This window comes from Brettanomyces nanus, chromosome 1 (genome assembly GCF_011074865.1).
Source record: "Brettanomyces nanus chromosome 1, complete sequence".
Classification (NCBI taxonomy): domain Eukaryota; kingdom Fungi; phylum Ascomycota; class Pichiomycetes; order Pichiales; family Pichiaceae; genus Brettanomyces; species Brettanomyces nanus.
The window spans coordinates 50819-70580 of record NC_052374.1 but is presented as its reverse complement, the minus strand read 5'-3'; the positions used below and the strand labels follow the sequence as shown (position 1 = coordinate 70580).

The following is a 19762-nucleotide window of genomic DNA, read 5'->3' as shown; positions in this document are numbered from 1 at the left end:
GTTTTGCTGCCGTCCCATTCTTCAGCGATCTGTTGTCATTATCGCTGTATCGGTGAATTTCCTTCATAAATGTCTCAGCGCGATCGCGATTGAATTTCCTCTATTTCTGTATCTTGAACCTTTATCAAGATGTGTGCAAAGGCTCCGCCTAAAAAGCGTAGAAGAACCCCGTTTTCATGTATCGCTTGCAGAAAGAGAAAGGTGAAATGCGATCGAGGCAAGCCTTCTTGCACGCGTTGTCTTAAATTGCATTCCATGTGCGCATATGATGGACCACCCAATTGGAACATGGATGGGAGTAGACGCTTTGATTCGCCCAACAGCGATCTACCGCTTCCTCAAAAAAGCCCGAAATCGTTCTCTGATATCAAGGAATTGTCCAGGACTCCCATGGCATTTTTGAATATGGATCCTGGTGACAGCCAAGCTCCGTCTGAAGCCTCTGTATTGGCGATTCCTTCGACGGCTATATCCTCGATGCCTATTCATATGCCTCCTCCTCGTTATAACACCATATCTACACCTTCTCTTAATGTGCGAATGGATGGTTTACCACCCCTTTATGCGCCAACAGATGTGGCTGTGACAATTCAGACTCTCAAACGCAGAGTTGATGTTCTGGAAGCGAATCTTCACGATGATGCACAAAATGCCCAAGATGTTATAAGTCTCGCAGTGGCTGAAGATGGACGAAATGCCATCAGTTTTGGTGTCAAGAAAAATAGAATGCTGGCCCTTGGCTCTTTCAAAGGACCTGTCGTCTGGAAAAGAGACCCGTTCATGCAGACGTTATTTACAAGCTTCCGCTCCATCAAGAATAGGTTGGAGACCAAGATTCTGGCCGGAGGTAAGAAGTTGCAGGATAAAGATAATGGACCTAGATATCTTGTGGGTCTTAAGAACATGGAGAGGCAGGTGAAATTACGGAAAAAGATGAATAAGATGAAGGTATCTCGGCCAGAAGATTATGGTTCTCTTCGTACTAAAATGGAATCGATGTTTCCGCCGGAGAATATCTTCAAATGGCATCTTGAACGGTTCTTCCATTATATTTATCCGTTTTATCCGATTTTTGACGAGTATACAGTGAAGAGCTATGCTGATAGGATTGTGAAATACCAACATCCAGATCACAAAGTGGTTCTTGACATCGAAGACAAATCTGATATCGTTAGAGCTGCCACTCTATTATTAATACTCAGGTTATCCTACATTTCGCTCTACCTAGAGACAGAAACTGAGAACCCTTTTGTCTCCAGGAAAGAGCATCTGGATATTCTCCTTCATCCTATTGAAGCCAATGCTATTGTTTTGGTCCGAATGACTCTTGAAAAGGTTAACTTCTTAAGGAAAACCTCCTTGGAAGATTTTCAATTGCTCCTTCTTATGAGAATGTATCAAATTATTGCTCCCGAGGATGGTGACGGTGGAGATTATACCGATGGAACGGTATTCGTGGGCTTGTTGACATCCACTGCCATGTGCATAGGTTTAAATAGAAAAGTGGACCTGCCTTTGAATACAGAAACGTTTGCGCGTAGTAATGATTCTTTCCAAGACCTCTGGGCTAAACTATGGAAAGTGTGTTTGGGATGTGATTTAGAACTATCTGTTGTCTACGGAAAAAAGCCTTATCTTGAAGGTAGTGACAGTGATAATCCCTCACCTACGGTGGTTATTCGCAATTCCAACTTGCCGAACTTTAATATAGACCGATTCTCCATCGGCAGTCTTGCCAAATTCGGTCAGATTTACGCTCCTTTATATGATCTTGTCAGGATGTTGCATCGAGTCTCTAATTTCCCCACAGTATTGGAAGTCCAAGAAAAGGTGGCTTCCACTATATTCCTTTGTGAGAGATTGTATCCGATTCGGAACTTGTTTGCAAATGCTCCCCAGTATATGCGTTACGATGATGTGTCATTGGAAATTGTCAACACGGTGAAGGCCCGACTGGTAGTCGATCCATTTCTTCTTAATGTAAATTACTATTTGTTGGTTCATTTTGAAAAGAGGAATGCTTTGAATAACTTTCTTTCTGCTTTTGATAGTGCCGTCGATTTGTCATTGGATTGTATGAGATTGGCGATTCGTTCTTTCAACAGCTTGTTCAATGTGATGAGTGTTCATGCGTTGATGTTGACACCGTATATTCTTCAGGCTGTCGGTAAAGTGTCACAATTTTTTCTCTATTTTGCAGTGCATCTTCTTGTAGTCAAGGCTCGTTTGGAAAAGCGTTTAGCAGGTGACTCTGAGAGGAAAGCTGAAGAGGCTGCAAAAGATCAGATTGAGAAGTTGATCGGAAGAGTGGCTAAAGTGATGAAATTGATCATCAAATGTACGTCAATCTCATTGGATCATTATTATTCGTCGTTCCGAGGTTACGGTGCTTATGCTTGTATGATTGGATGGATCGAAAATGGAGGCAAGCCGATCTTAAACTTTGATGATGAGCGGTGGGAAATGTATCCTAACTTGCTTGAGAAATTCAATTGTGAGCATTTTAGAAAGCTGAATGAGAAGCTGGAAAGTTTTCTTGAAGAGGATTATTGTAAGGTGTTATCAGTCAGAAATAAGAGATGGACTTCGGACGGTGATGCTAAAGGTGTGGTATCTTTAGAGAAGGAGAGTATGAAGATGAAAACCGACGGTAAAGGGGTGACGATTGGCGATTATGTTGATGATAAAAGTAATGGTGATCCTGGGGAGCAGATTACTACTGATGTCACCAACATCCAAGAAGAATTCCCTGTCTCGTCCAATGGGACATCTGACATTGTAGACCCGGACTTCCTCCTTACGAATCCTTCATTTGGCGATACGGATTTGGAGGAATGGCTGGAAAACCCAGAATTCATGGACTCTTTAGATATGCTTGCCGATTTCGGGCTTTCATCGTTTTAGACAATAAATATTCATAATAAAATTGCATTCACTTAGATATATACAAGTTAATTTAAGTCCTTTTTGGAGAGTAACCCTCTTCTTCTCCCGTGTAAAGGCCATTCTGAACACTCCATTCGATGAGTTCCTCTCTCTTTCTGGCTTCTTCTGCTCTAACTTTTTCCTCAAACTTCATCACGTTACTCTCAGTCATAAAAGCGGCAGAATAAGTAAGGATTATGGTGTGATAGAAGACTCTGATTCTGGTCCCAAAGGATCTATAGGAAGGGGACCTCCATCTTAGTAAAAGCTCTGTAGGAATAGAAACCAGCGCTCCGTACAAGGCACCTGTTAGTGTGGATTTAATGATCACGTGGGACAATCCAGTAATTATTTTATCGGATTGGTAACTGGCATTGGCATTAGTGAATGGTTTGGTGGCCGTATCTTTTTGATCTGAAGAGGCGGGATTTGGTCGAGATGAAGGCATTGCAAGCGTTATGCCTTAGAATAATAAGAGGTGATGTGTATAAAGGTAAAGAAGCCTGGTAAACTAAGAATAGTTCGAAGCGATCTGTATGAAGATAGAAGAAGCGCAGTGAAGAGCAAAGCCCGATTATACCCAAATCGCGATGATTTAACGAGCAGATGAGAAGATAGTGGACAGAAAAAAGCACCGGACAAGATTTAATTAAGGTTTTATATGGTTATCGTTATATTATAGATGTAAGGTTCAGCAGTTAACTAAGGTTTTGACCACTTGGCCTCTAACTATCTCATTAAATGTGTCTCTGTTATCTCTCCAAAGCTTTGCGGCATCAACGTTGGCAGGCGAGTTGGGATTTGGTTCAGCCAGCATCGAGCATACACTAAGTAAGATCTTCTCTATACTCTGTAGAGGTCCCCAACGCTCGTCTGCAGATTCATACATCATGGGATCATCTCCTGGAGGATGGAGGATTGATATACAGACTGTACCGTCTTTATAGATATTGGGATGTAAGATTGGGGTGTCGAATTTCATCTTCGGTGGAGATAAAGGATAATCTTTTGGAAATTTCATGGTAGCTCTAAATATTCCATACTCGTAGGGGGTTCCAGATGGTCCCACTAAGAGGCAATTCCATATGAATAGATTGTCTTCACAAACGGGACCCGCTATAATTCCCTCTGTGGGTTCGTTTAAAAGCTCCTTGAATTCTTTAAGAAGTCTCTTTTGTGCAGTCGATGGACGAGCCATAGCGATACGAATCAAAGAACGAGAAGCAATTTATAAGACTATCAAATCAGTGGCTATCAAAGTCCGTGTCTCCTTTGTCCAGTTTTTCGTCTCGATGCATCGGTCGATAGACTTACTTTCAAAGGTCGAGATGCTCACGGCTGAATAAATGAGCAAATTATATCCTAAAGTAGTTTGTGGTACGGCTAAGGTGGTACTTTCAGGCAGGTCCGGTACCATTAGATACGAGAAAGGAACCGGTTAGACCATGTCGTGACGACCAATTTTTCATCAAGTCTTTAAATTTTCCTTTACTAGCCTTTTTAGGATTTATTCAATACCCAAATTCGAACTTAAAGAGAGGTTCCAGCAATTTCTTCTCTAACTTTTGTGTGATGATTTTAGTTGAAGGTGAAAAGTATGCGTGCGAACGGTGCATCAGAGGGCATCGGTCATCTACATGCAAGCACATCAAGCGACCCCTTGTTCTTGTGAGATCTAGAGGAAGACCTGTCACTGACTCCTCCCAAAGAATAGCGATTATGGCGGAGACCGTACCTGAAGATGTTTCGAAGGATGAGAATACGATTACTTTTGGGACGAAGGAAAGTTGTGCCAGCTCTGCGGTCGGCTCTACGGTCGGCTCTTCAGTCAACTGCTCAGTCAACTGCTCAGTCAACTGCTCAGTCAACTCTGCGATCGGCTCTACGACCGGCTCTACGGCCAGCTCTTCAGTCAACTATTCAGCCAGCTCTTCAACCAACTCTTTGGCGAACTCGTCCGGCTCTCATACTTCATGTTGCTGTAAAGTCTCTTCATCTTCGCCCCCCTCCTCGCCCTTAATATCTTCTGCTTCTTCTACGACTTCTGTCACATCTTGTGATTGTAAAGAAAAGACTTCTTGTATGCATGATGGAGCTTTCAACTCTGTCTTCATTCTCAAAGCATCCACACGAAGAGTCTATAACGTTGAAAAGGGATCGCTAAAGCTATTGGATGCCGTGGCTGAAATCCCCAACAATCAAGTGGGACTGGAAATTATGCACAACTTGTCGAAGATAAAACGACATGGCCGTAATATATGCAGAAGTCGCAATTTGAAGACTGGTGAGCTGGTGATTGATTTATATCCAATTGAGAAAACCCATCGCTGTTGCATCGGTAAGCAGTGGCAGCACGTGGCGCTTCAACAACAACAACAACAACAACAGCAACATCATCAACAACATCAACAACATCAACAGCTGCAGTCCCTGCCTCTGTCTCAGTCACCGGTTGACTCTCGACTGTATGACCTCTTCTTGGCTGATATCTGCACTGTCCCAGGGACCTGTTCCTGTGATCCGGGAAATTGTCAATGCTCTGATTGTGTGGTTCACAACGGTCCTTTGAAAAACACTGATCTCACTTTACAGCAGCAACTTGATGAATGCGTTCTACCGTCTCGGTCTGTTGCTTCTTGTTGTGGGGATAATCCTGCACCACAACAGCAGTCTTTTAAGAGTGGCCTGTCTTATCCTTCTTCTACTTCCACTATTCTACCCTACACTGAAGGAGTCATCTCGTTTGGCCAAGTGGGTGTTCAGCCTGTTCAAAACTCTCCTACCAGTAGCTCTTCTAATGTATCCACTCCAGACTGTCTATGTCAACCAGATGAATGCGCGTGTTATAATTGTGATGCTCACGGCATCGTCCACGGCATTCGGCTATCGGATGGTGTTCAGGTATCTACCTTAAACGAGATGCCTCCTGAGATGCAGATGGCTTATGGAACTGGGTTGTGTGGCGATAAAAATGATGGTCCTATCGCTACTTCTGTGGTCCCTGATTCTCCTGAAATCCCTGAATCTAAATCTTTCCCCGTACCTACTTCAGCATCCGCGATGGTATCTCCTATTAATCAGATACTTCTTGATTTCTCGGAATTTAATGACTCCTGCTCCTGTGCTGATGGTCACTGCACCTGTCCTAATTGCTTCAAGCACGGAAGATTTGGAAATGCAAATATCTTGTAAAGGCATCCAACATGATTCCATCGTTGAAAGCATCTACCCATTTCGCCTGTACATAGGGATTCTCGCTACTACGATGAGTGCTACTCTCTGACTTCACATCCAATATTCATATTTCTCATGTATACCTACTTACGATAAATCTTAAAAATCAATTTCTCCCTTCATCTTTCCTGTCTTGACCATAATGTACTTTCCTTCTCTTTTGCCGCTCATCCAAGCTCCATGAACTGCTCCAGCCCCGTCCAAGATGGTGTGTTCTCCGGCAAAACGAACGTTGCCCATTCCTTTCGTTAACTGGATCACCAAATCCGTAGGATCGTTGCCTGGCTCGCAAGCAGCAAATGAGCCTCTGCTATACGGATCCACGGTCCATTGTGAGGAAATCACGTTTTCTGGCTCGAGAACGTCCTCTGGTTTCTTTGCTAGCCGAGAGACGATCGGCTTCATGTACTCCCACACCTTCTGAGGGTTTCTCTCTAAGTACTCAGTCAATGGACCTTGAGTGAAGCAGAGTAACGAGGCCACATTGTTCACCTTGTACAAATTAAGTATTAGAACTGGAAAGTCCCATGGCTTAGGAAGCTTTGAAGAATCGCTCTTGGGTAAAACCGGCATCTTATTGTGCTTAAGAGCACTGAGGATGTGTTTACCTTCTACAAGGTCTGGGTTGGCAATGGCAACAAATCTATCGGTGTCATGGTGCTTCCAGAAGGCTTCAGGAAATTCCAAAATAAATTTACCCAATTTACCAAAGCTCATATTGGCCAACGGCTCCTCAATCCTTTTGGGTAGTTTGGGCTCCCACTCGATCCCCCCTTGTTCTTTAGGATCCAATTGTAGGATACTTTGAGGAACAGTGACCACCAAATAGTCGCAGGTAAATCTACGACCATCTGTAGTGAACACCTCAATCCTTTTGGCATCATGGTGTATCTTAGAAACTACCATGTTCTTTAAGAGACGGTCTTTTGGCAATTCCTTAACAAGGTGATCAATCACATGATCGTATCCCTTTCTAAGGACGCAGTTACGTCCTACATTATCCACTAAGGAGTACTTAGAGCTCATATCCTCCCAACTGATTCCGTGCCACAATTCTAAGTGACGGATAAATTGAGGCGCATACAAAATCTGCTCGGGAGTAAGCAACTTACGCTGTCTGTAGGCATAGTTCAGCGCAATTTCTCTTAGGGAAACATCCTTGCGACCCAATTCCTGAAAATAGGCCAATTCGACATATTTTCTCATCTCCTCGACGACTTGATTAACTCGATAACCCTCAAAATCTGCATCATCCAATTTTTCACCAAAATAGTACGGTCTCTGATCGTCATAATAAAGATCGTAATTGTAATCGCTAGCTACAATTTCGTCAAATAACGGATTCGCTAATGTATCATGAGCCCAAGAAGGGCCAATTTCATAACTGCACTTGCCTGTACGATCAGTATAGATTCTGCCGCCAAAACGACCTCGGGCTTCCAAATCGAGAAAATCCACATCGCGGTCATTTAAATCCGCACAGCATTTCAAGCCTGAAATGCCAGCTCCGATAACAATCACCTCATGATGCTCTGCTGTATCTTCACTCATGCTTGCTATTCAGTAGAAGACTAATTATAAGAAAAAAAACGGGCGGATCAGATCGGTTGTGCATGGAACGTAGCCGTCTCTCCAGACTTCCCTATTTATATTACAATCTGTATATTCACTTTGAAAGATTTGTCAATAAAAGAAGTATTTTTTTTTGTGCATCTATTGAATTTCTGGAGTTTAATTCTTCCGGCTCTATTTTCTTCTAAAATTTCTTTTCCAATCCTTTTTGGCAAAAGTCCGACAATAGAATGAAGACAGTATTAAGTTGTACGCTTGAATGAAGGGCCCTCTTTCCTTTTTCCTTACTCTTCCCATTCTCGTTTCTTCGTCTTCAAACCGTGGGCTTCCAATGAAATATTTTTGTCCGCCGTATCTTTTTCAAAAACCACAGGTCCGGTCGGCTCCTTGGAGGACAATTCGTCGAATCGTCTTTCCTTATCGAGTTTTCTCTTCTCCTTATTTGCATCACTACCGCTACCGCTACCAAGTCCCTTATATCTATCCGGTTCTCGAGCTCTGTATATATCGTTGATAGCTGAGGTATTGCCAAAAAGTGCTGAATCATAGACTTGGTCTTCACTGTGGCGAGTGTTGGTACCCGCAGCCTTCAAATAGAGACGAGAATCGTACATTTCCTCGGTATTGTTCTCGGCGCTTCTTTTACCTTTATTCTGTGACACTCCAATGGCAACTCTCTCAGACACTTCTCTGCCTTGCTCCTTCGCAAGCATTTTAACTTTGTTCTCGGTACTTAAAGAACCTGTATGTAGCTCCTTTTCAGCCTTACGCCTTCTTTCTTTTCTAATCCACTCTCTTCTCAAAGCGGCGCTATCTTTTTCCCTATTACCCTGTTCTTTTTCGTCCTCCACCTCCCATTTACTTCTTCTACTAGATCTTGATCCCGGTATACCTCGAGCTTCTTGAGCAATCCGACTCAACTTCTTCTGGTTTTCGAGTAATTTTTGCTTCTCTAACTTTTGATTGAGTCTAGCTCTCATTTCAAGTTCCTCTTTGGCTTCCTTGTTCGCTTTATCTAAGGCTTCACTTAGTGTACTAAACTTATCGCTTATCTCATATCGTTCACTATCTTCAACTGTACTGGCTAGCCTTTTGTCTATTGAAATTGTAAATCCCTTGGTGTTTTTCCAGTTGGATATAGCAGGTGGTATTGTCCATATCTTCTGTTCCTTCTTAGTAAGTTTCGCCGTTGTCTCCTCATGTAGTATTGGCACTGGTGCTTCGTCTGAAGGGCCTTGGGGCGTTTTCCTAATTTTGAAACTGGGTGGTAAAGTCGGATCTTCTTGTTTGTCAACGATTTTGATGATTCTTTGTTTCTTGGAGGACCCTTGATTCAATAGATTTGTACTTGGCGTGTATCTAATGTATATGGGGTCGTTGCTATGAGATCCACTGATAGAAGAACCAATTTTTTCTCCGTTCAATTTAGCATCAATTATTTTCTGAACTGCATGTTTAGTTCTAGCCGTCGTTTCGTCAATTTCTTTGCTCATTTTGGCAAAAGAATACTCTATGGAAGAAGAGCTACAAGAGCAAAATCGCAAAATCCATGATGAAGTTTTTATTTTTCTTTCTCTTATCGCGGAGTTTTAGATCGTCTCTTTAAGGAAATAAACCAAGAGGATTGAAAATGTATTTGAAGACCCAGTGAAACGATGCTCATTGTCAATTATTCCAGATGCCAACGTATTTTTTAGTTTATAATAATAACATAAATTCTTGTGTGTGATAAGAGAAGTTAGCAGAATGCTTTTCGGAGGTCTACAACAACACTATCTGTTGTCAATTATGGGCAATTCATCAAGAATAATGAACAGAAGAGGTCTGAAAAATAATATCAAAATTCATCTATATGGAGTCTACTCAATTAGATTCTTCTCCGATTATATGTTCCTAGTTTCTTGAATCTTAAAGTCTGGATTCTATTTAGCCTATATAGTTTGAATGGAATAAGAATTTCTGTACAAAAATCTTTTTCAATGTATTTCGTCTTTTTTCTTACCTTCCCTTCATTAAGAACACCAATGTATACTCTTGCTTTCTAGCATATCAACCTTGATTATTCATTACCGGCTACCAACTTGGTGTACGCATCTGTCCTTCAATCCCCACATTTTTCAGAGGTCGATCGTCTCCTGTTCGGCTCGTTCGGCCTTCAACTCCGCGAATATAATTAAAAGCTTGTCGACTCTTTTCGACTCCACACTTCCTTTTGTCATCTATCATCAATTATCCATGTATCTTCCACCAGATCTCTCGAGATACTCGAGGCAAACGCCTCAACAGTTTATGCAGATGTTGAATAGTACCATTTTACCATTGCAGACGACTGATCCCAATTGTATATTCAGGCTAAAGGAGGAGGAATTCGAGTTCGACCTATTGGACGCAACTTTTAAACCTGATATGGCCCTCAGGGTTTCCCGAACCCCATTATTGAGCACAGACCCTCGTACCTATGCTTCTTTGTCGAAATTTATTGAGTATAACCTTAGAAAGTACCACTCCACTCTTGCTAATGCCAATCAGAATCAACTCATCCGGCCGTTGGGCCTTCCCCCGGATTTGACCGGTGTTCAGGCAGAAAGTAAGACAGAGGTGCTGCCGTTAGGATGCAGCATAAATCCGCTTAGTTCCGATCCATTCAAGAATGTTCATTTGACGCCGGGATTTCTGTGTGCCATAGTGGATTATGCTGTGGTGGAGGAATGGCAATCACGTGTCGAAAAGCAGAGACATGCTGGGAGTCCTGCCGCTACCTCCAAGTCCAGTCATTCTGCAAGCAGTAAAAATGCCGAATCTTCGGGGCTTCCGGGAATGCTCTTTGGAAAGAGTCGTCAGAACTCCAAGACCCTTCCTGACCGTAGCCTCCATTCGTTGAAATCTCCTCAGACTGTAATTTCTCGAAACAGCTCCAGCTTCATCGATAGAGTGGTGACTGGCGACAATTTTAACAAGAAGTTTGCCAATAATGGTAAGCTTTTGATTGGTTGTAATGGTCGGGCCATTAACATGATTGTACTAGACAACAGTCCCAAACATATAGAGGTGGATCCTCCTGCCTTGAAGATGAATGCTAGTTCCAGTGTGATCACTTGCCTTGATACTTTTCCTCACATTGGTAGTGATGGAGAGAGAAGCTTGGACGTTTTGGTGGGTTTTGGATCGGGTGACTTACTATGGCTAGATCCGATCATACAGAAATATACGCGGTGGAACAAGAGAGGATGGCTTAAGGAAGGTCCTGTTATGTCTGTTGAGTGGTCTAAATGTGGATCATTTGCGATGGTTGGATTTGCCGATGGTGATGTTCTCATCTTCAGTCGAGATCTGGAAGATGATGAAAGTTATGGAGACACTCCGAAGACGCTAGTTTATAAGGACAGATATATGAGGACATATCGAACTTTGATGACAGAGGGAGACAACAGGAGAAAGCGGAATCCTATAGCACACTACAAGTTTTCTAGGAAGGCTATAGTGGACATAACAACGCATCCTTTATACCATAACATAGTGGCTATGGCATGCGATGATGGATACTTACGAATATTTGATTTGTTGAAGGAGCGAATTACTGATATACAGGAGTCTTATTATGGAGGATTTCTCTCGGTCTCTTTTACCGAGGACGGTAAGTATCTTCTTGCTGGTGGAGAGGATGATCTTGTTTCAATTTATGAATTTCAAGGGATAAGTAAGTTTACTCCTGCAAGCAGTGGATTAATAAAGCTGGTTGCTCGTCTAGAGGGATCTAAATCGTGGGTTAGAGATATCACTGTCGATAGGCACAGGTCTAAGAGTGGTATATTGTACCGGATAGGTACTGCCGGCGATGATGGAGTTCTCCGATTCTATGAATTTCAACCTAGAAATCTTCCCAAGGTGAAGAAAATTGCCAGAAAGACTGCGATTTCTACCTCATCTGCAGTAAGGGCGCTACCCCTGAAAGTATCCGTATCAAATTCGATGCCAGCCAAGGCTACGGCTATGCGTCGTGCATTGACCTCAAAGCACGGCAAGAATACAGAATCTATCTCATCACTGACGTCTTCCAATACGAATCGTAGACTTTCCTTACTTGAGATGATCAGCCATGGATCGGCAACTTCGTTACAACAGCTACAACAGCAACAGGAAACAAATCTTGAAGATAAATGTGTCAAGGCGAATTATATATTCTCGGATCATAAGTTGCCATGCTTGAAAACTGATAGTGGTACTTTAGGTTCGCATTTCCATATATCAGTTGGACTGAAGGAATGTCCAATCATATTTCCAATTTGCGAGAAGGATGTCAAGTTGGGAAGATTGAGTGGCTTATATTTTGAGAAAGATTATGTTTGGGCGTTTGTTGCCACGGGTGATTCAGTGAGATGGAAGAGACCATAACCTTTTACTAGCTAGAGTCCTGTATTTACTAAATCTACATATTTTGGTTCGCGCATAAATTATAGCCGCATCATCTTTATATCTTTTGATGGCGTAGCTTATCGTCCATTGATGCCAATGAATTCCGAGACTTTAGTGAAGGCTCCTTCTTTGAAGGTACTCAAAGGGACGGCTACATCCTATCACTACTCCAATCAGATTCCATTATCAATTTGGGTCCGTACAGCGTCGCGAATCCTTAAGCATGCGAACAGCTACGCTTCTAAAGACGTGCAAGATCAAGCATTTGTGTTATATACAAGATTTATAGATTTGTTTGCCTATAATTTGTACAGGCACCCCGACTTAGTGCGAGCCAAATCGGATTATCAAGCAAATAAGAAGACAAATGAAGCCAAGATTTATAGAGAATACGTGCAGCTCAGGTCGAAGTTACCGCAGCTGATGGAAGAGGCCGAGAAGCTAGGTTCGGCTTTGAAATTGCGCTACAACGAATATCAAGAGAAGCTTAAGAGGGAGGAAACGACCCCAGATCGGCAACGATTGATAGCAGCAGAGAGTCGACGACCGGAACCTCAGCTGAAATCGGGCCGTGTGTTCAGCGATATTGAGCTTTCCAGAAAACTTGAACGTCTTTCAGATACATCTCAATCGAGTGTTTCGGGGAAGAGAGTTTCCCAGTTGAAATATCCGGAAGTTCCTAGTACGAAGAGCTTTGAGGTGGCTATAAGTGGACATGAGAATTCTATACAGGTGGCACCGGTAGCATCTCCTCTTACGCATCCAGCCATAAACTCAACCGAAGGACGATCCCCCTTGCGAACGATCTTTCTTCCATCTGAACTGATCAACAATTTTCTCGATATTGCATCGCATAATACCCAGCAGGGAATGGAAACATGCGGCTTACTATGTGGTAAACTCAACAGAAACGCTTTCTTTGTCACTTACTTGGTGATTCCTGAGCAAACATCTACTCCAAACACCTGTAGTACTAAGAACGAAGAGCATCTCTTCGATGTGATCGACCAACTCGATTTGTTCATACTAGGATGGATTCATACGCATCCTACACAGTCGTGTTTCTTATCTTCTGTCGATCTTCATACCCAGAATTCTTATCAGATCATGCTCAACGAAGCTGTTGCTGTGGTATGCTCACCTGGAGAGAGGTTCTCCAAGAAATTGGGCATTTTTAGACTCACAGACCCTCCAGGAATAGCCACCATAACTAGTTGTGGAAAATCTGGATTTCACCCACACCCAGAGAAGAACTTGTACGTAGAATGCTACAGAATCAGTAAGGAAAATGCCAAAAGTGGACATGTCGTGATTAAAAAAGGTTTACCGTACCACTTAAAGGACTTGCGATGATCGCGCTATATCGTTTATACTTCCGAGTATCCTAATCGGTGGCCATTGCTTCCACTCCTTTGGCCATTCTCTTCTGTGTCTCTTGCTCTTCCTCCTCCTTAGCTTTGTCGGGAAATAATTGAGCAAACCTTTCTCTATCCTTTTGCTCATTCTCTTCAAGTTGATTACTTAATATCTGGGTTTCCATCTGCTTTCTAAGAGGCTCTGATGTATGATAATTTGCCACTTTCTGCGTGAATTCCTCTAAATTAAACCCGGCTGCAGCCTCGGCTTCTAACGTTGTGAAAGGATTTACCTTTAATAACTTCACTCTTCGCTTGTGGACTTTTGTCTTTAAATGTTGTGCCAATGCTCCGTTGTCTTGGAAATATTTAGCACAATGAACGCAGTAATATTGCCCAAGACCAGGCTTATCTTCATCACATGCCTGATGCTTTAATTTTTGAATCGATTCAGGTGAGGAAAGATCTTCGAATATCTGATCCACTTCTCTCTTTCTTCTCTTTGTCTTATATTTTCTACGAGCGTAACGTCCCATAATGATACTAACTTTGGTAAGAATCACTATAGAGACTGAAAAGTTATAAATAAAAAATTGAAAATTTCACTGCAAGACTGAAAAATTTTTGGGGTTACCTAATTGATAAGGAAAAGGACTGAAGATAAAGCGATCTACTGGGCAGGGAAGAATCATCACTTAATGATTGCCATCATCATCAAATAGAAAACTTTAGATTTTACTTTACTTGAATTTTGGTACACTGCCCTATTGACGTATCGCAAGTTGTGGCCCTTTGGGATTCATTCTGATTCATTCACCTTCCTGTCTGCCATGCCCATCGATATCGCTCCAGTAGCTATCTGTTAGGTGCTTTCTTTAATGCGCCGATGGGCGTGAGCCTGGGTCGCAATGAAGCATGCTACTTTTTTCCAGCACGTGATTTAAACCAGGGCTGACATTCTCTTCCGCGACAAACCGCTCGCGGGGACAGAAGCGGTGTGACTGCGAAGAAACATTTAGGGGGAGAAATTTTTTTACTTCAACTATCCTCGAGTCCTCAGATCCTTCTATCTTCTCCTTTTTTTGCTTGGATTGATAACCTAATATCCATATTAACGGAAAAGGTAAGTGACATTAAGAACAACACTATTGGTGAACACTATGATTAATATACGGATTTCCAGAATACAGAACAAGCCATAAAAAAGTTACAGTAGGACTTCAAGGCAGACACAGATACCAGATCCATCGGAGTACAAAACAGTTGTCAACGTCAAGTCTCTATAATAACCTCGGATTTTTTCTGAATACTAGTTTGAACTGGTTATTATGGACGCCTTTTTTCAAAGACGTTTGAAGCCTCGACAGTGAGTCGCCCTCCTAATGATTTAAGTCTGTCTGTCTATTAGTCCGGAAAAAAATTTCTGCTTACAAATCAATCCGTATATATATATAGACAAGAGTGTTCGTGCAACCAAAGTAAAATTACAAAGGCAACAATCGACTAACATTGATATTATAGGAATAGCAAGAATCATTCAAGATGGCTAGAAGACCAGCTAGATGTTACAGATACTGTAAGAATAAACCATTCCCAAAGTCCAGATACAACAGAGGTGTCCCGGAATCAAAGATACTTATCTTTGACTTAGGTAAGAGAAATGCTCCAGTTGATGAGTTCCCATTGTGCATTCACTTGGTTTCGAACGAGCTTGAGCAGTTGTCATCCGAAGCTTTGGAGGCTGCCCGTATTTGTTCCAACAAGTACCTTACTACTTTTGCCGGTAGAGATGGTTTCCATTTGAGAGTCAGAGTGCATCCATACCATGTGTTGAGAATCAACAAGATGTTGTCTTGTGCAGGTGCCGATAGATTGCAACAGGGTATGAGAGGTGCTTGGGGTAAGCCACACGGAACTGCCGCCAGAGTTAACATTGGTCAGATTTTGTTTTCTGTCAGAGCTAAGGAGGCTACTAAGCCTATTGTTATTGAGGCTTTGAGAAGATGCAGATACAAGTTCCCTGGTCAACAGAAGATCATTATCTCCAAGAAATGGGGTTTCACCAGTTTGAACAAGAAGGAGTACCTCGCTTTGAAGGATAATAGTGAGATTAAGGATGATGGTTCTTATGTCAAGTTCTTGCCAAAGAAGGGCTCATTGGAACATAACTTCCATGAGTTCCCTGATTACTTCCTTACTAAGGCTTAAGCTTAACTGGGTGCCACTCTCTTCTTTCTTTTATACTTAGTTCAAATTACATTAATTACCTTATATAAAGGGGAGGGAGAATGAAGAGATTTTGTTCAAATATCATTGAATGTAGTATGTTATGTATGATCATTTGGTTCTGCGTAATGACAATGACCGTTGTGGTACTGGTGCTGTAGGTGCTGTCGGAGCCGTTGGGGCCGTTGGGGCCGTTGGGGCCATTGGGGCCATTGGGGCCATTGGGGCCATTGGGGTCGGCGCTGTGGGTAGAAGATTCACAGGTGACGTAGCCATTGTCGTTGCAGAGATTAAAGGTGTAGAAGGTGTAATTGGAGTGTCCACCCCGCTGTTATATCCGCTGTTGGCTCTGCTGGTGTTTGCAGTCGATGGGAGTGCATTACCAGCGGCATGAGCTGTCTGGATGGCCAGTTCAATGTAATCATCGTACGAAAGATAGCCACGTCCAGCATCGCAGACCTGGAAGTTGGTGATCCAGTCACTCTGCCAAATCTGATAAGTTCTCATACGGTACTTTGGATCAGGGTTAAGGATATTGTACAAGGTATACCTTCTGGAATTAGGAAACTCTCCCCAATTTATTGATTCAATAGGGTTGAATACTCCTTTTCGGATAGTCTTGAACTGCTTGTTTCTTGTTGTAGATCCCTTATGATAATCGTACTTGGCTCTAGTCTCCAAAAACTGCTCATATCGTTCGTCACAGTCCTTGGCAACGTCCCAGCAGTAGTTTCCATACAACATCACAAGATAAATAATACCTAAAGACCAAACGTCTGCCAACCTAGGATCATATTCTTTATCGAGATCATATTGTTCGGGAGAAACGTATCTTTCGGAACCACAGGGGCCCTTAGAGAACTGAACCTTGCTTTCCCATGCTGTTTTAAAAACGGCAGAAGTACCAAAGTCGATGATCTTTAACTGTCCCTTCTTTGTCAAAAGAAGATTCTCTACCTTTAAGTCGTTATGCGATATACCCACAGAGTGCAAGTAGGTGATAGCATTCAAAATCTGCTTGAAGAAGCAGTCGCATTCAATCACTTCCAATCCATTTGTTGACGATATAAGCGAAAATAGATCACCACAGGGGATGTACTCCATGATCTGCGAATATGTCATGGACACGGGATCCAACATCAAGTCATAAACGTTAATGATAGCCTGATGAGTCAAGCAAGAAGAGATCATAAACTCGCTCGTCACCCTGTTGCCAAAGTGATGCATCGTTTCGCCTGATCTTCGTTTCAACTGTTTGATTGCAAAGTACGTCTTGTGCTTTCTGTCACCCGGATATGTCTTCGAGGAAATTGATACAGTACCATAGGATTCTTTACCTATAAAGCCTTCAATGCGGCCATACTTTTCTATTAGGGATTTCTTGTTGGAGCCTTTGGTACGTAGTCTCTCCCGAAACAATTCTGGATGCTCTATCTTATCCAGCATCACATTGATAAGTCGTAGTTGTTCCTTACCGATTATTGGTTCAATGAGTTCATCTTCAGCCTCGTCATCAAAATCGTAGTCTTCGTCATCGTCATCGTCATCACCTTCGTTATTATCGTCGTCTTCGTCACCTATGTTTTCATCCTTATCGTTGTCCTCCTCGTCATTCTCGTCGGAATCGTCGTAATTCCAACGGTAGTTCTCTGGGTTTCCCTTAAGTTCTATTAGTTGCTTACTGTAGGAGTCGGGCAACAGACTAATCGAATGCTCCAACGTTGTAAAAGAATCCTCTTCGGCATCTTTCCGTTTCATCCACCCAAAGAGGCCTCTATTAGGTCTGACAGGCTGAGTACGAAATCGATTATAATCGTGCTCGTGGGTTTTACCATCTGCTGAAATCTTGATACGTCCACTCTTCAATTTGAACATCTTCTGATTCAATAGATGAGCGGATGAATAATTGATGGACTGTGAGTGCTTCAACACATTGTCTATGGCGTCATGATCGTTCAAATCAGATGCAGTCACAGATGTGGCTCTATGTCGGGAGCCATGATTGGAGCTAGATCTTGAACCCGAGTTCGATCTAGAAATGGGGGGAGACGTCGACGGATGTGGCACTTTTGAAGCGGAGCGCTCACGCTTTGAAGAATCCTGCGAATTGGTCCGGGCCGTCGACGATTTATTGGTTTCCAGGGCGGTAGAGGTAACTCCCTCGTGAGGACGAATCAGAGGGGAAGATGGCAAGGAACGGGACGAGGTAGTATGGCGACGAGATCTGTGTCCGAGCTGCTGAAGTTGCTGTTGATTCTGTGATTGTGGGTCGTGATGGTGATGGTGATGATGGTGATGATGGTGACGGGGATCTGTAGATTCAGAAGTGTAGTAGCCAGTATCATCCTCCCTGCTACTATTAGTACAACTACCATTTTGCGGATTGATAGCAAGGTCATCGTCTTCGACGTTGTCTTCGTCTTCTTCAAGCAAATCGTCCAAATCGTTTTCAGGAACAGAAGGCATAATTCTCAGTTTAGACAAGGCACTAGGAAGATCAGAATCGCTGGAATTGGCACCTCGCTCGCCAGGAGAAGAAGATGTGCTTCTTGGAATGACTAAGGGGGAAAGAGTAGGCGAATTGGGCTGCAATCTGGGAGATCGTCTGGATTTAGTACGAGGCCGATGTATAGTGGGAGTGAGAAAATCGTCATTATCCCCCGAAGAATCCTGACATGTTTGTGTTTGTAGTTCGGAAACCGGATGCTTGTGAAGTGACCTAAAAATGTCAGGCTTTAAGTCAAGGACAGGAGAACTTGGCATTGATTTTGAGCCCAAAGAGACATTGGAGTGGGAAACAGGAATTGGCGAGGCGCTCAAAGGACCGGCAGAAGGATATACAGAAGTGGTAGGCCCGGTAACAATAGACACGGCAGGCGCAGTAGTTAAACTGGTCGACCCTCTTTCAGCTTCTCGATGAGAAGAGAAGAGATGCTTAAGTCTTTGAGACAGAGAGCTGCTCCTGTGTCTACTCTTCAAAGCAGAACCATGAGATGATTCCTGTACTGGGGTGGAAGCAGCAGTATCATAGAGGGTGGTATCACTATCTTCTTTGGGGATGGGAGATTGAGGACGTAATGTGGATGGTGACTTTGCAGATGAATTAGCAGAATCAGAAGCCTCTGGTGAGGATGGTAGTGATAGTGATGGATTTCTGGAAACTAGAGGCGATGCCGCTGCAGAGGCCGTTGCAGAATCTGTTGCAGAGATCGATCCCGGGTCCGTTGCAGAGACTGTAGCAGAACCCGTGATTAAACCACCAGCCGATGCTGGAAGTGCAGTGGAATCCCCGACAGAATTGATTTCAGAGTTAGAGTGAGAGGAATCCCTTCTTGAATCTCTGCGAAAAGACGGCATTAAACAACGACTAACTAGTAATAATAAAAGGAGTGAGAGAAGGAGATCTGTGCCCAGAAAAGTTAAATTGAATTGGCTTTTGTGACAGTGTGTGAATTTTTCCGTATGACGTAAGCTGACCTCTGTGCGAGCGACGCTACAACGACGCTGGCACGTCGCTAAAACCCTCTCCCACGGCGCCACCAAAAAACACGCAACGCGTCCCCGGATTATGTTCTTCCTAATCGGGAACAACAATCCAAAAATATACTGGCCTTTCGACTCGTCTGTTTTTTTTTTCCCCCTTAGTCTTCGCAATAAAAAATTTGGAATTTTAGTAACCTCAATTGGACTCAACAGTGAGACGTTTCGACTTTGTACATTCTTAACTTCTGGTTACAATCCAGCACTTTGCCGCAGGTGCTCTTCTTTCGTTACTACTTTGATTGTATCCATGTGCTTTTGTTAGTTTTGTTGTTGTTTGTCTCTTTCACCCACCCACTTTTTTTTTCAATCGTTATCATTCCTTCTCAATGACGAGACCTAGCAATAGTACGCAAGGCCATGTGCGAGACGGTTCTCGAGACTGTTCCAGGAGTAACGTGAAATCTTCAACTCTTGACGTCATTCAAGAATCCTTTGAGGATGTTCCTTTGTCTTATACTCGACAACCTGTTTACTATCGTCATGGCAGACCAATA

The 19762-nt window shown here is 42.8% G+C and overlaps 9 protein-coding genes across 9 annotated transcripts; 3 read left to right on the top strand and 6 right to left on the bottom strand.

Moving 5' to 3' along the window:
- Nucleotides 1-255: 255 nt before the first annotated feature.
- On the top strand, nucleotides 256-2904 carry FOA43_000018 (uncharacterized protein; the record flags this gene model as incomplete). The annotated part of the gene is made up of 1 exon (XM_038920354.1): nucleotides 256-2904. The coding sequence occupies one exon, from the start codon at nucleotides 256-258 to the stop codon at nucleotides 2902-2904; it is 2649 nt and encodes an 882-aa protein (XP_038776282.1).
- Nucleotides 2905-2956: 52 nt separating this feature from the next.
- On the bottom strand, nucleotides 2957-3373 carry FOA43_000017 (uncharacterized protein; the record flags this gene model as incomplete). The annotated part of the gene is made up of 1 exon (XM_038920353.1): nucleotides 2957-3373. One exon carries the CDS (start codon nucleotides 3371-3373, stop codon nucleotides 2957-2959), a length of 417 nt encoding a protein of 138 aa, XP_038776281.1.
- A 243-nt stretch (nucleotides 3374-3616) lies between these two features.
- On the bottom strand, nucleotides 3617-4123 carry UBC7 (Ubiquitin-conjugating enzyme E2 7; the record flags this gene model as incomplete). Its single annotated transcript, XM_038920352.1, has 1 exon — nucleotides 3617-4123. The coding sequence occupies one exon, from the start codon at nucleotides 4121-4123 to the stop codon at nucleotides 3617-3619; it is 507 nt and encodes a 168-aa protein (XP_038776280.1).
- A 2135-nt stretch (nucleotides 4124-6258) lies between these two features.
- FOA43_000015 (uncharacterized protein) lies at nucleotides 6259-7710 on the bottom strand (the record flags this gene model as incomplete). The annotated part of the gene is made up of 1 exon (XM_038920351.1): nucleotides 6259-7710. One exon carries the CDS (start codon nucleotides 7708-7710, stop codon nucleotides 6259-6261), a length of 1452 nt encoding a protein of 483 aa, XP_038776279.1.
- Nucleotides 7711-8015: 305 nt separating this feature from the next.
- On the bottom strand, nucleotides 8016-9224 carry FOA43_000014 (uncharacterized protein; the record flags this gene model as incomplete). The annotated part of the gene is made up of 1 exon (XM_038920350.1): nucleotides 8016-9224. The coding sequence occupies one exon, from the start codon at nucleotides 9222-9224 to the stop codon at nucleotides 8016-8018; it is 1209 nt and encodes a 402-aa protein (XP_038776278.1).
- A 742-nt stretch (nucleotides 9225-9966) lies between these two features.
- Nucleotides 9967-12123, top strand: FOA43_000013 (uncharacterized protein; the record flags this gene model as incomplete). Its single annotated transcript, XM_038920349.1, has 1 exon — nucleotides 9967-12123. The coding sequence occupies one exon, from the start codon at nucleotides 9967-9969 to the stop codon at nucleotides 12121-12123; it is 2157 nt and encodes a 718-aa protein (XP_038776277.1).
- Nucleotides 12124-12234: 111 nt separating this feature from the next.
- Nucleotides 12235-13497, top strand: FOA43_000012 (uncharacterized protein; the record flags this gene model as incomplete). The annotated part of the gene is made up of 1 exon (XM_038920348.1): nucleotides 12235-13497. The coding sequence occupies one exon, from the start codon at nucleotides 12235-12237 to the stop codon at nucleotides 13495-13497; it is 1263 nt and encodes a 420-aa protein (XP_038776276.1).
- Nucleotides 13498-13528: 31 nt separating this feature from the next.
- FOA43_000011 (uncharacterized protein) lies at nucleotides 13529-14035 on the bottom strand (the record flags this gene model as incomplete). The annotated part of the gene is made up of 1 exon (XM_038920347.1): nucleotides 13529-14035. One exon carries the CDS (start codon nucleotides 14033-14035, stop codon nucleotides 13529-13531), a length of 507 nt encoding a protein of 168 aa, XP_038776275.1.
- Nucleotides 14036-15836: 1801 nt separating this feature from the next.
- Nucleotides 15837-19082, bottom strand: FOA43_000010 (uncharacterized protein; the record flags this gene model as incomplete). Its single annotated transcript, XM_038920346.1, has 1 exon — nucleotides 15837-19082. The coding sequence occupies one exon, from the start codon at nucleotides 19080-19082 to the stop codon at nucleotides 15837-15839; it is 3246 nt and encodes a 1081-aa protein (XP_038776274.1).
- Between the last annotated feature and the right edge of the window lie 680 nt (nucleotides 19083-19762).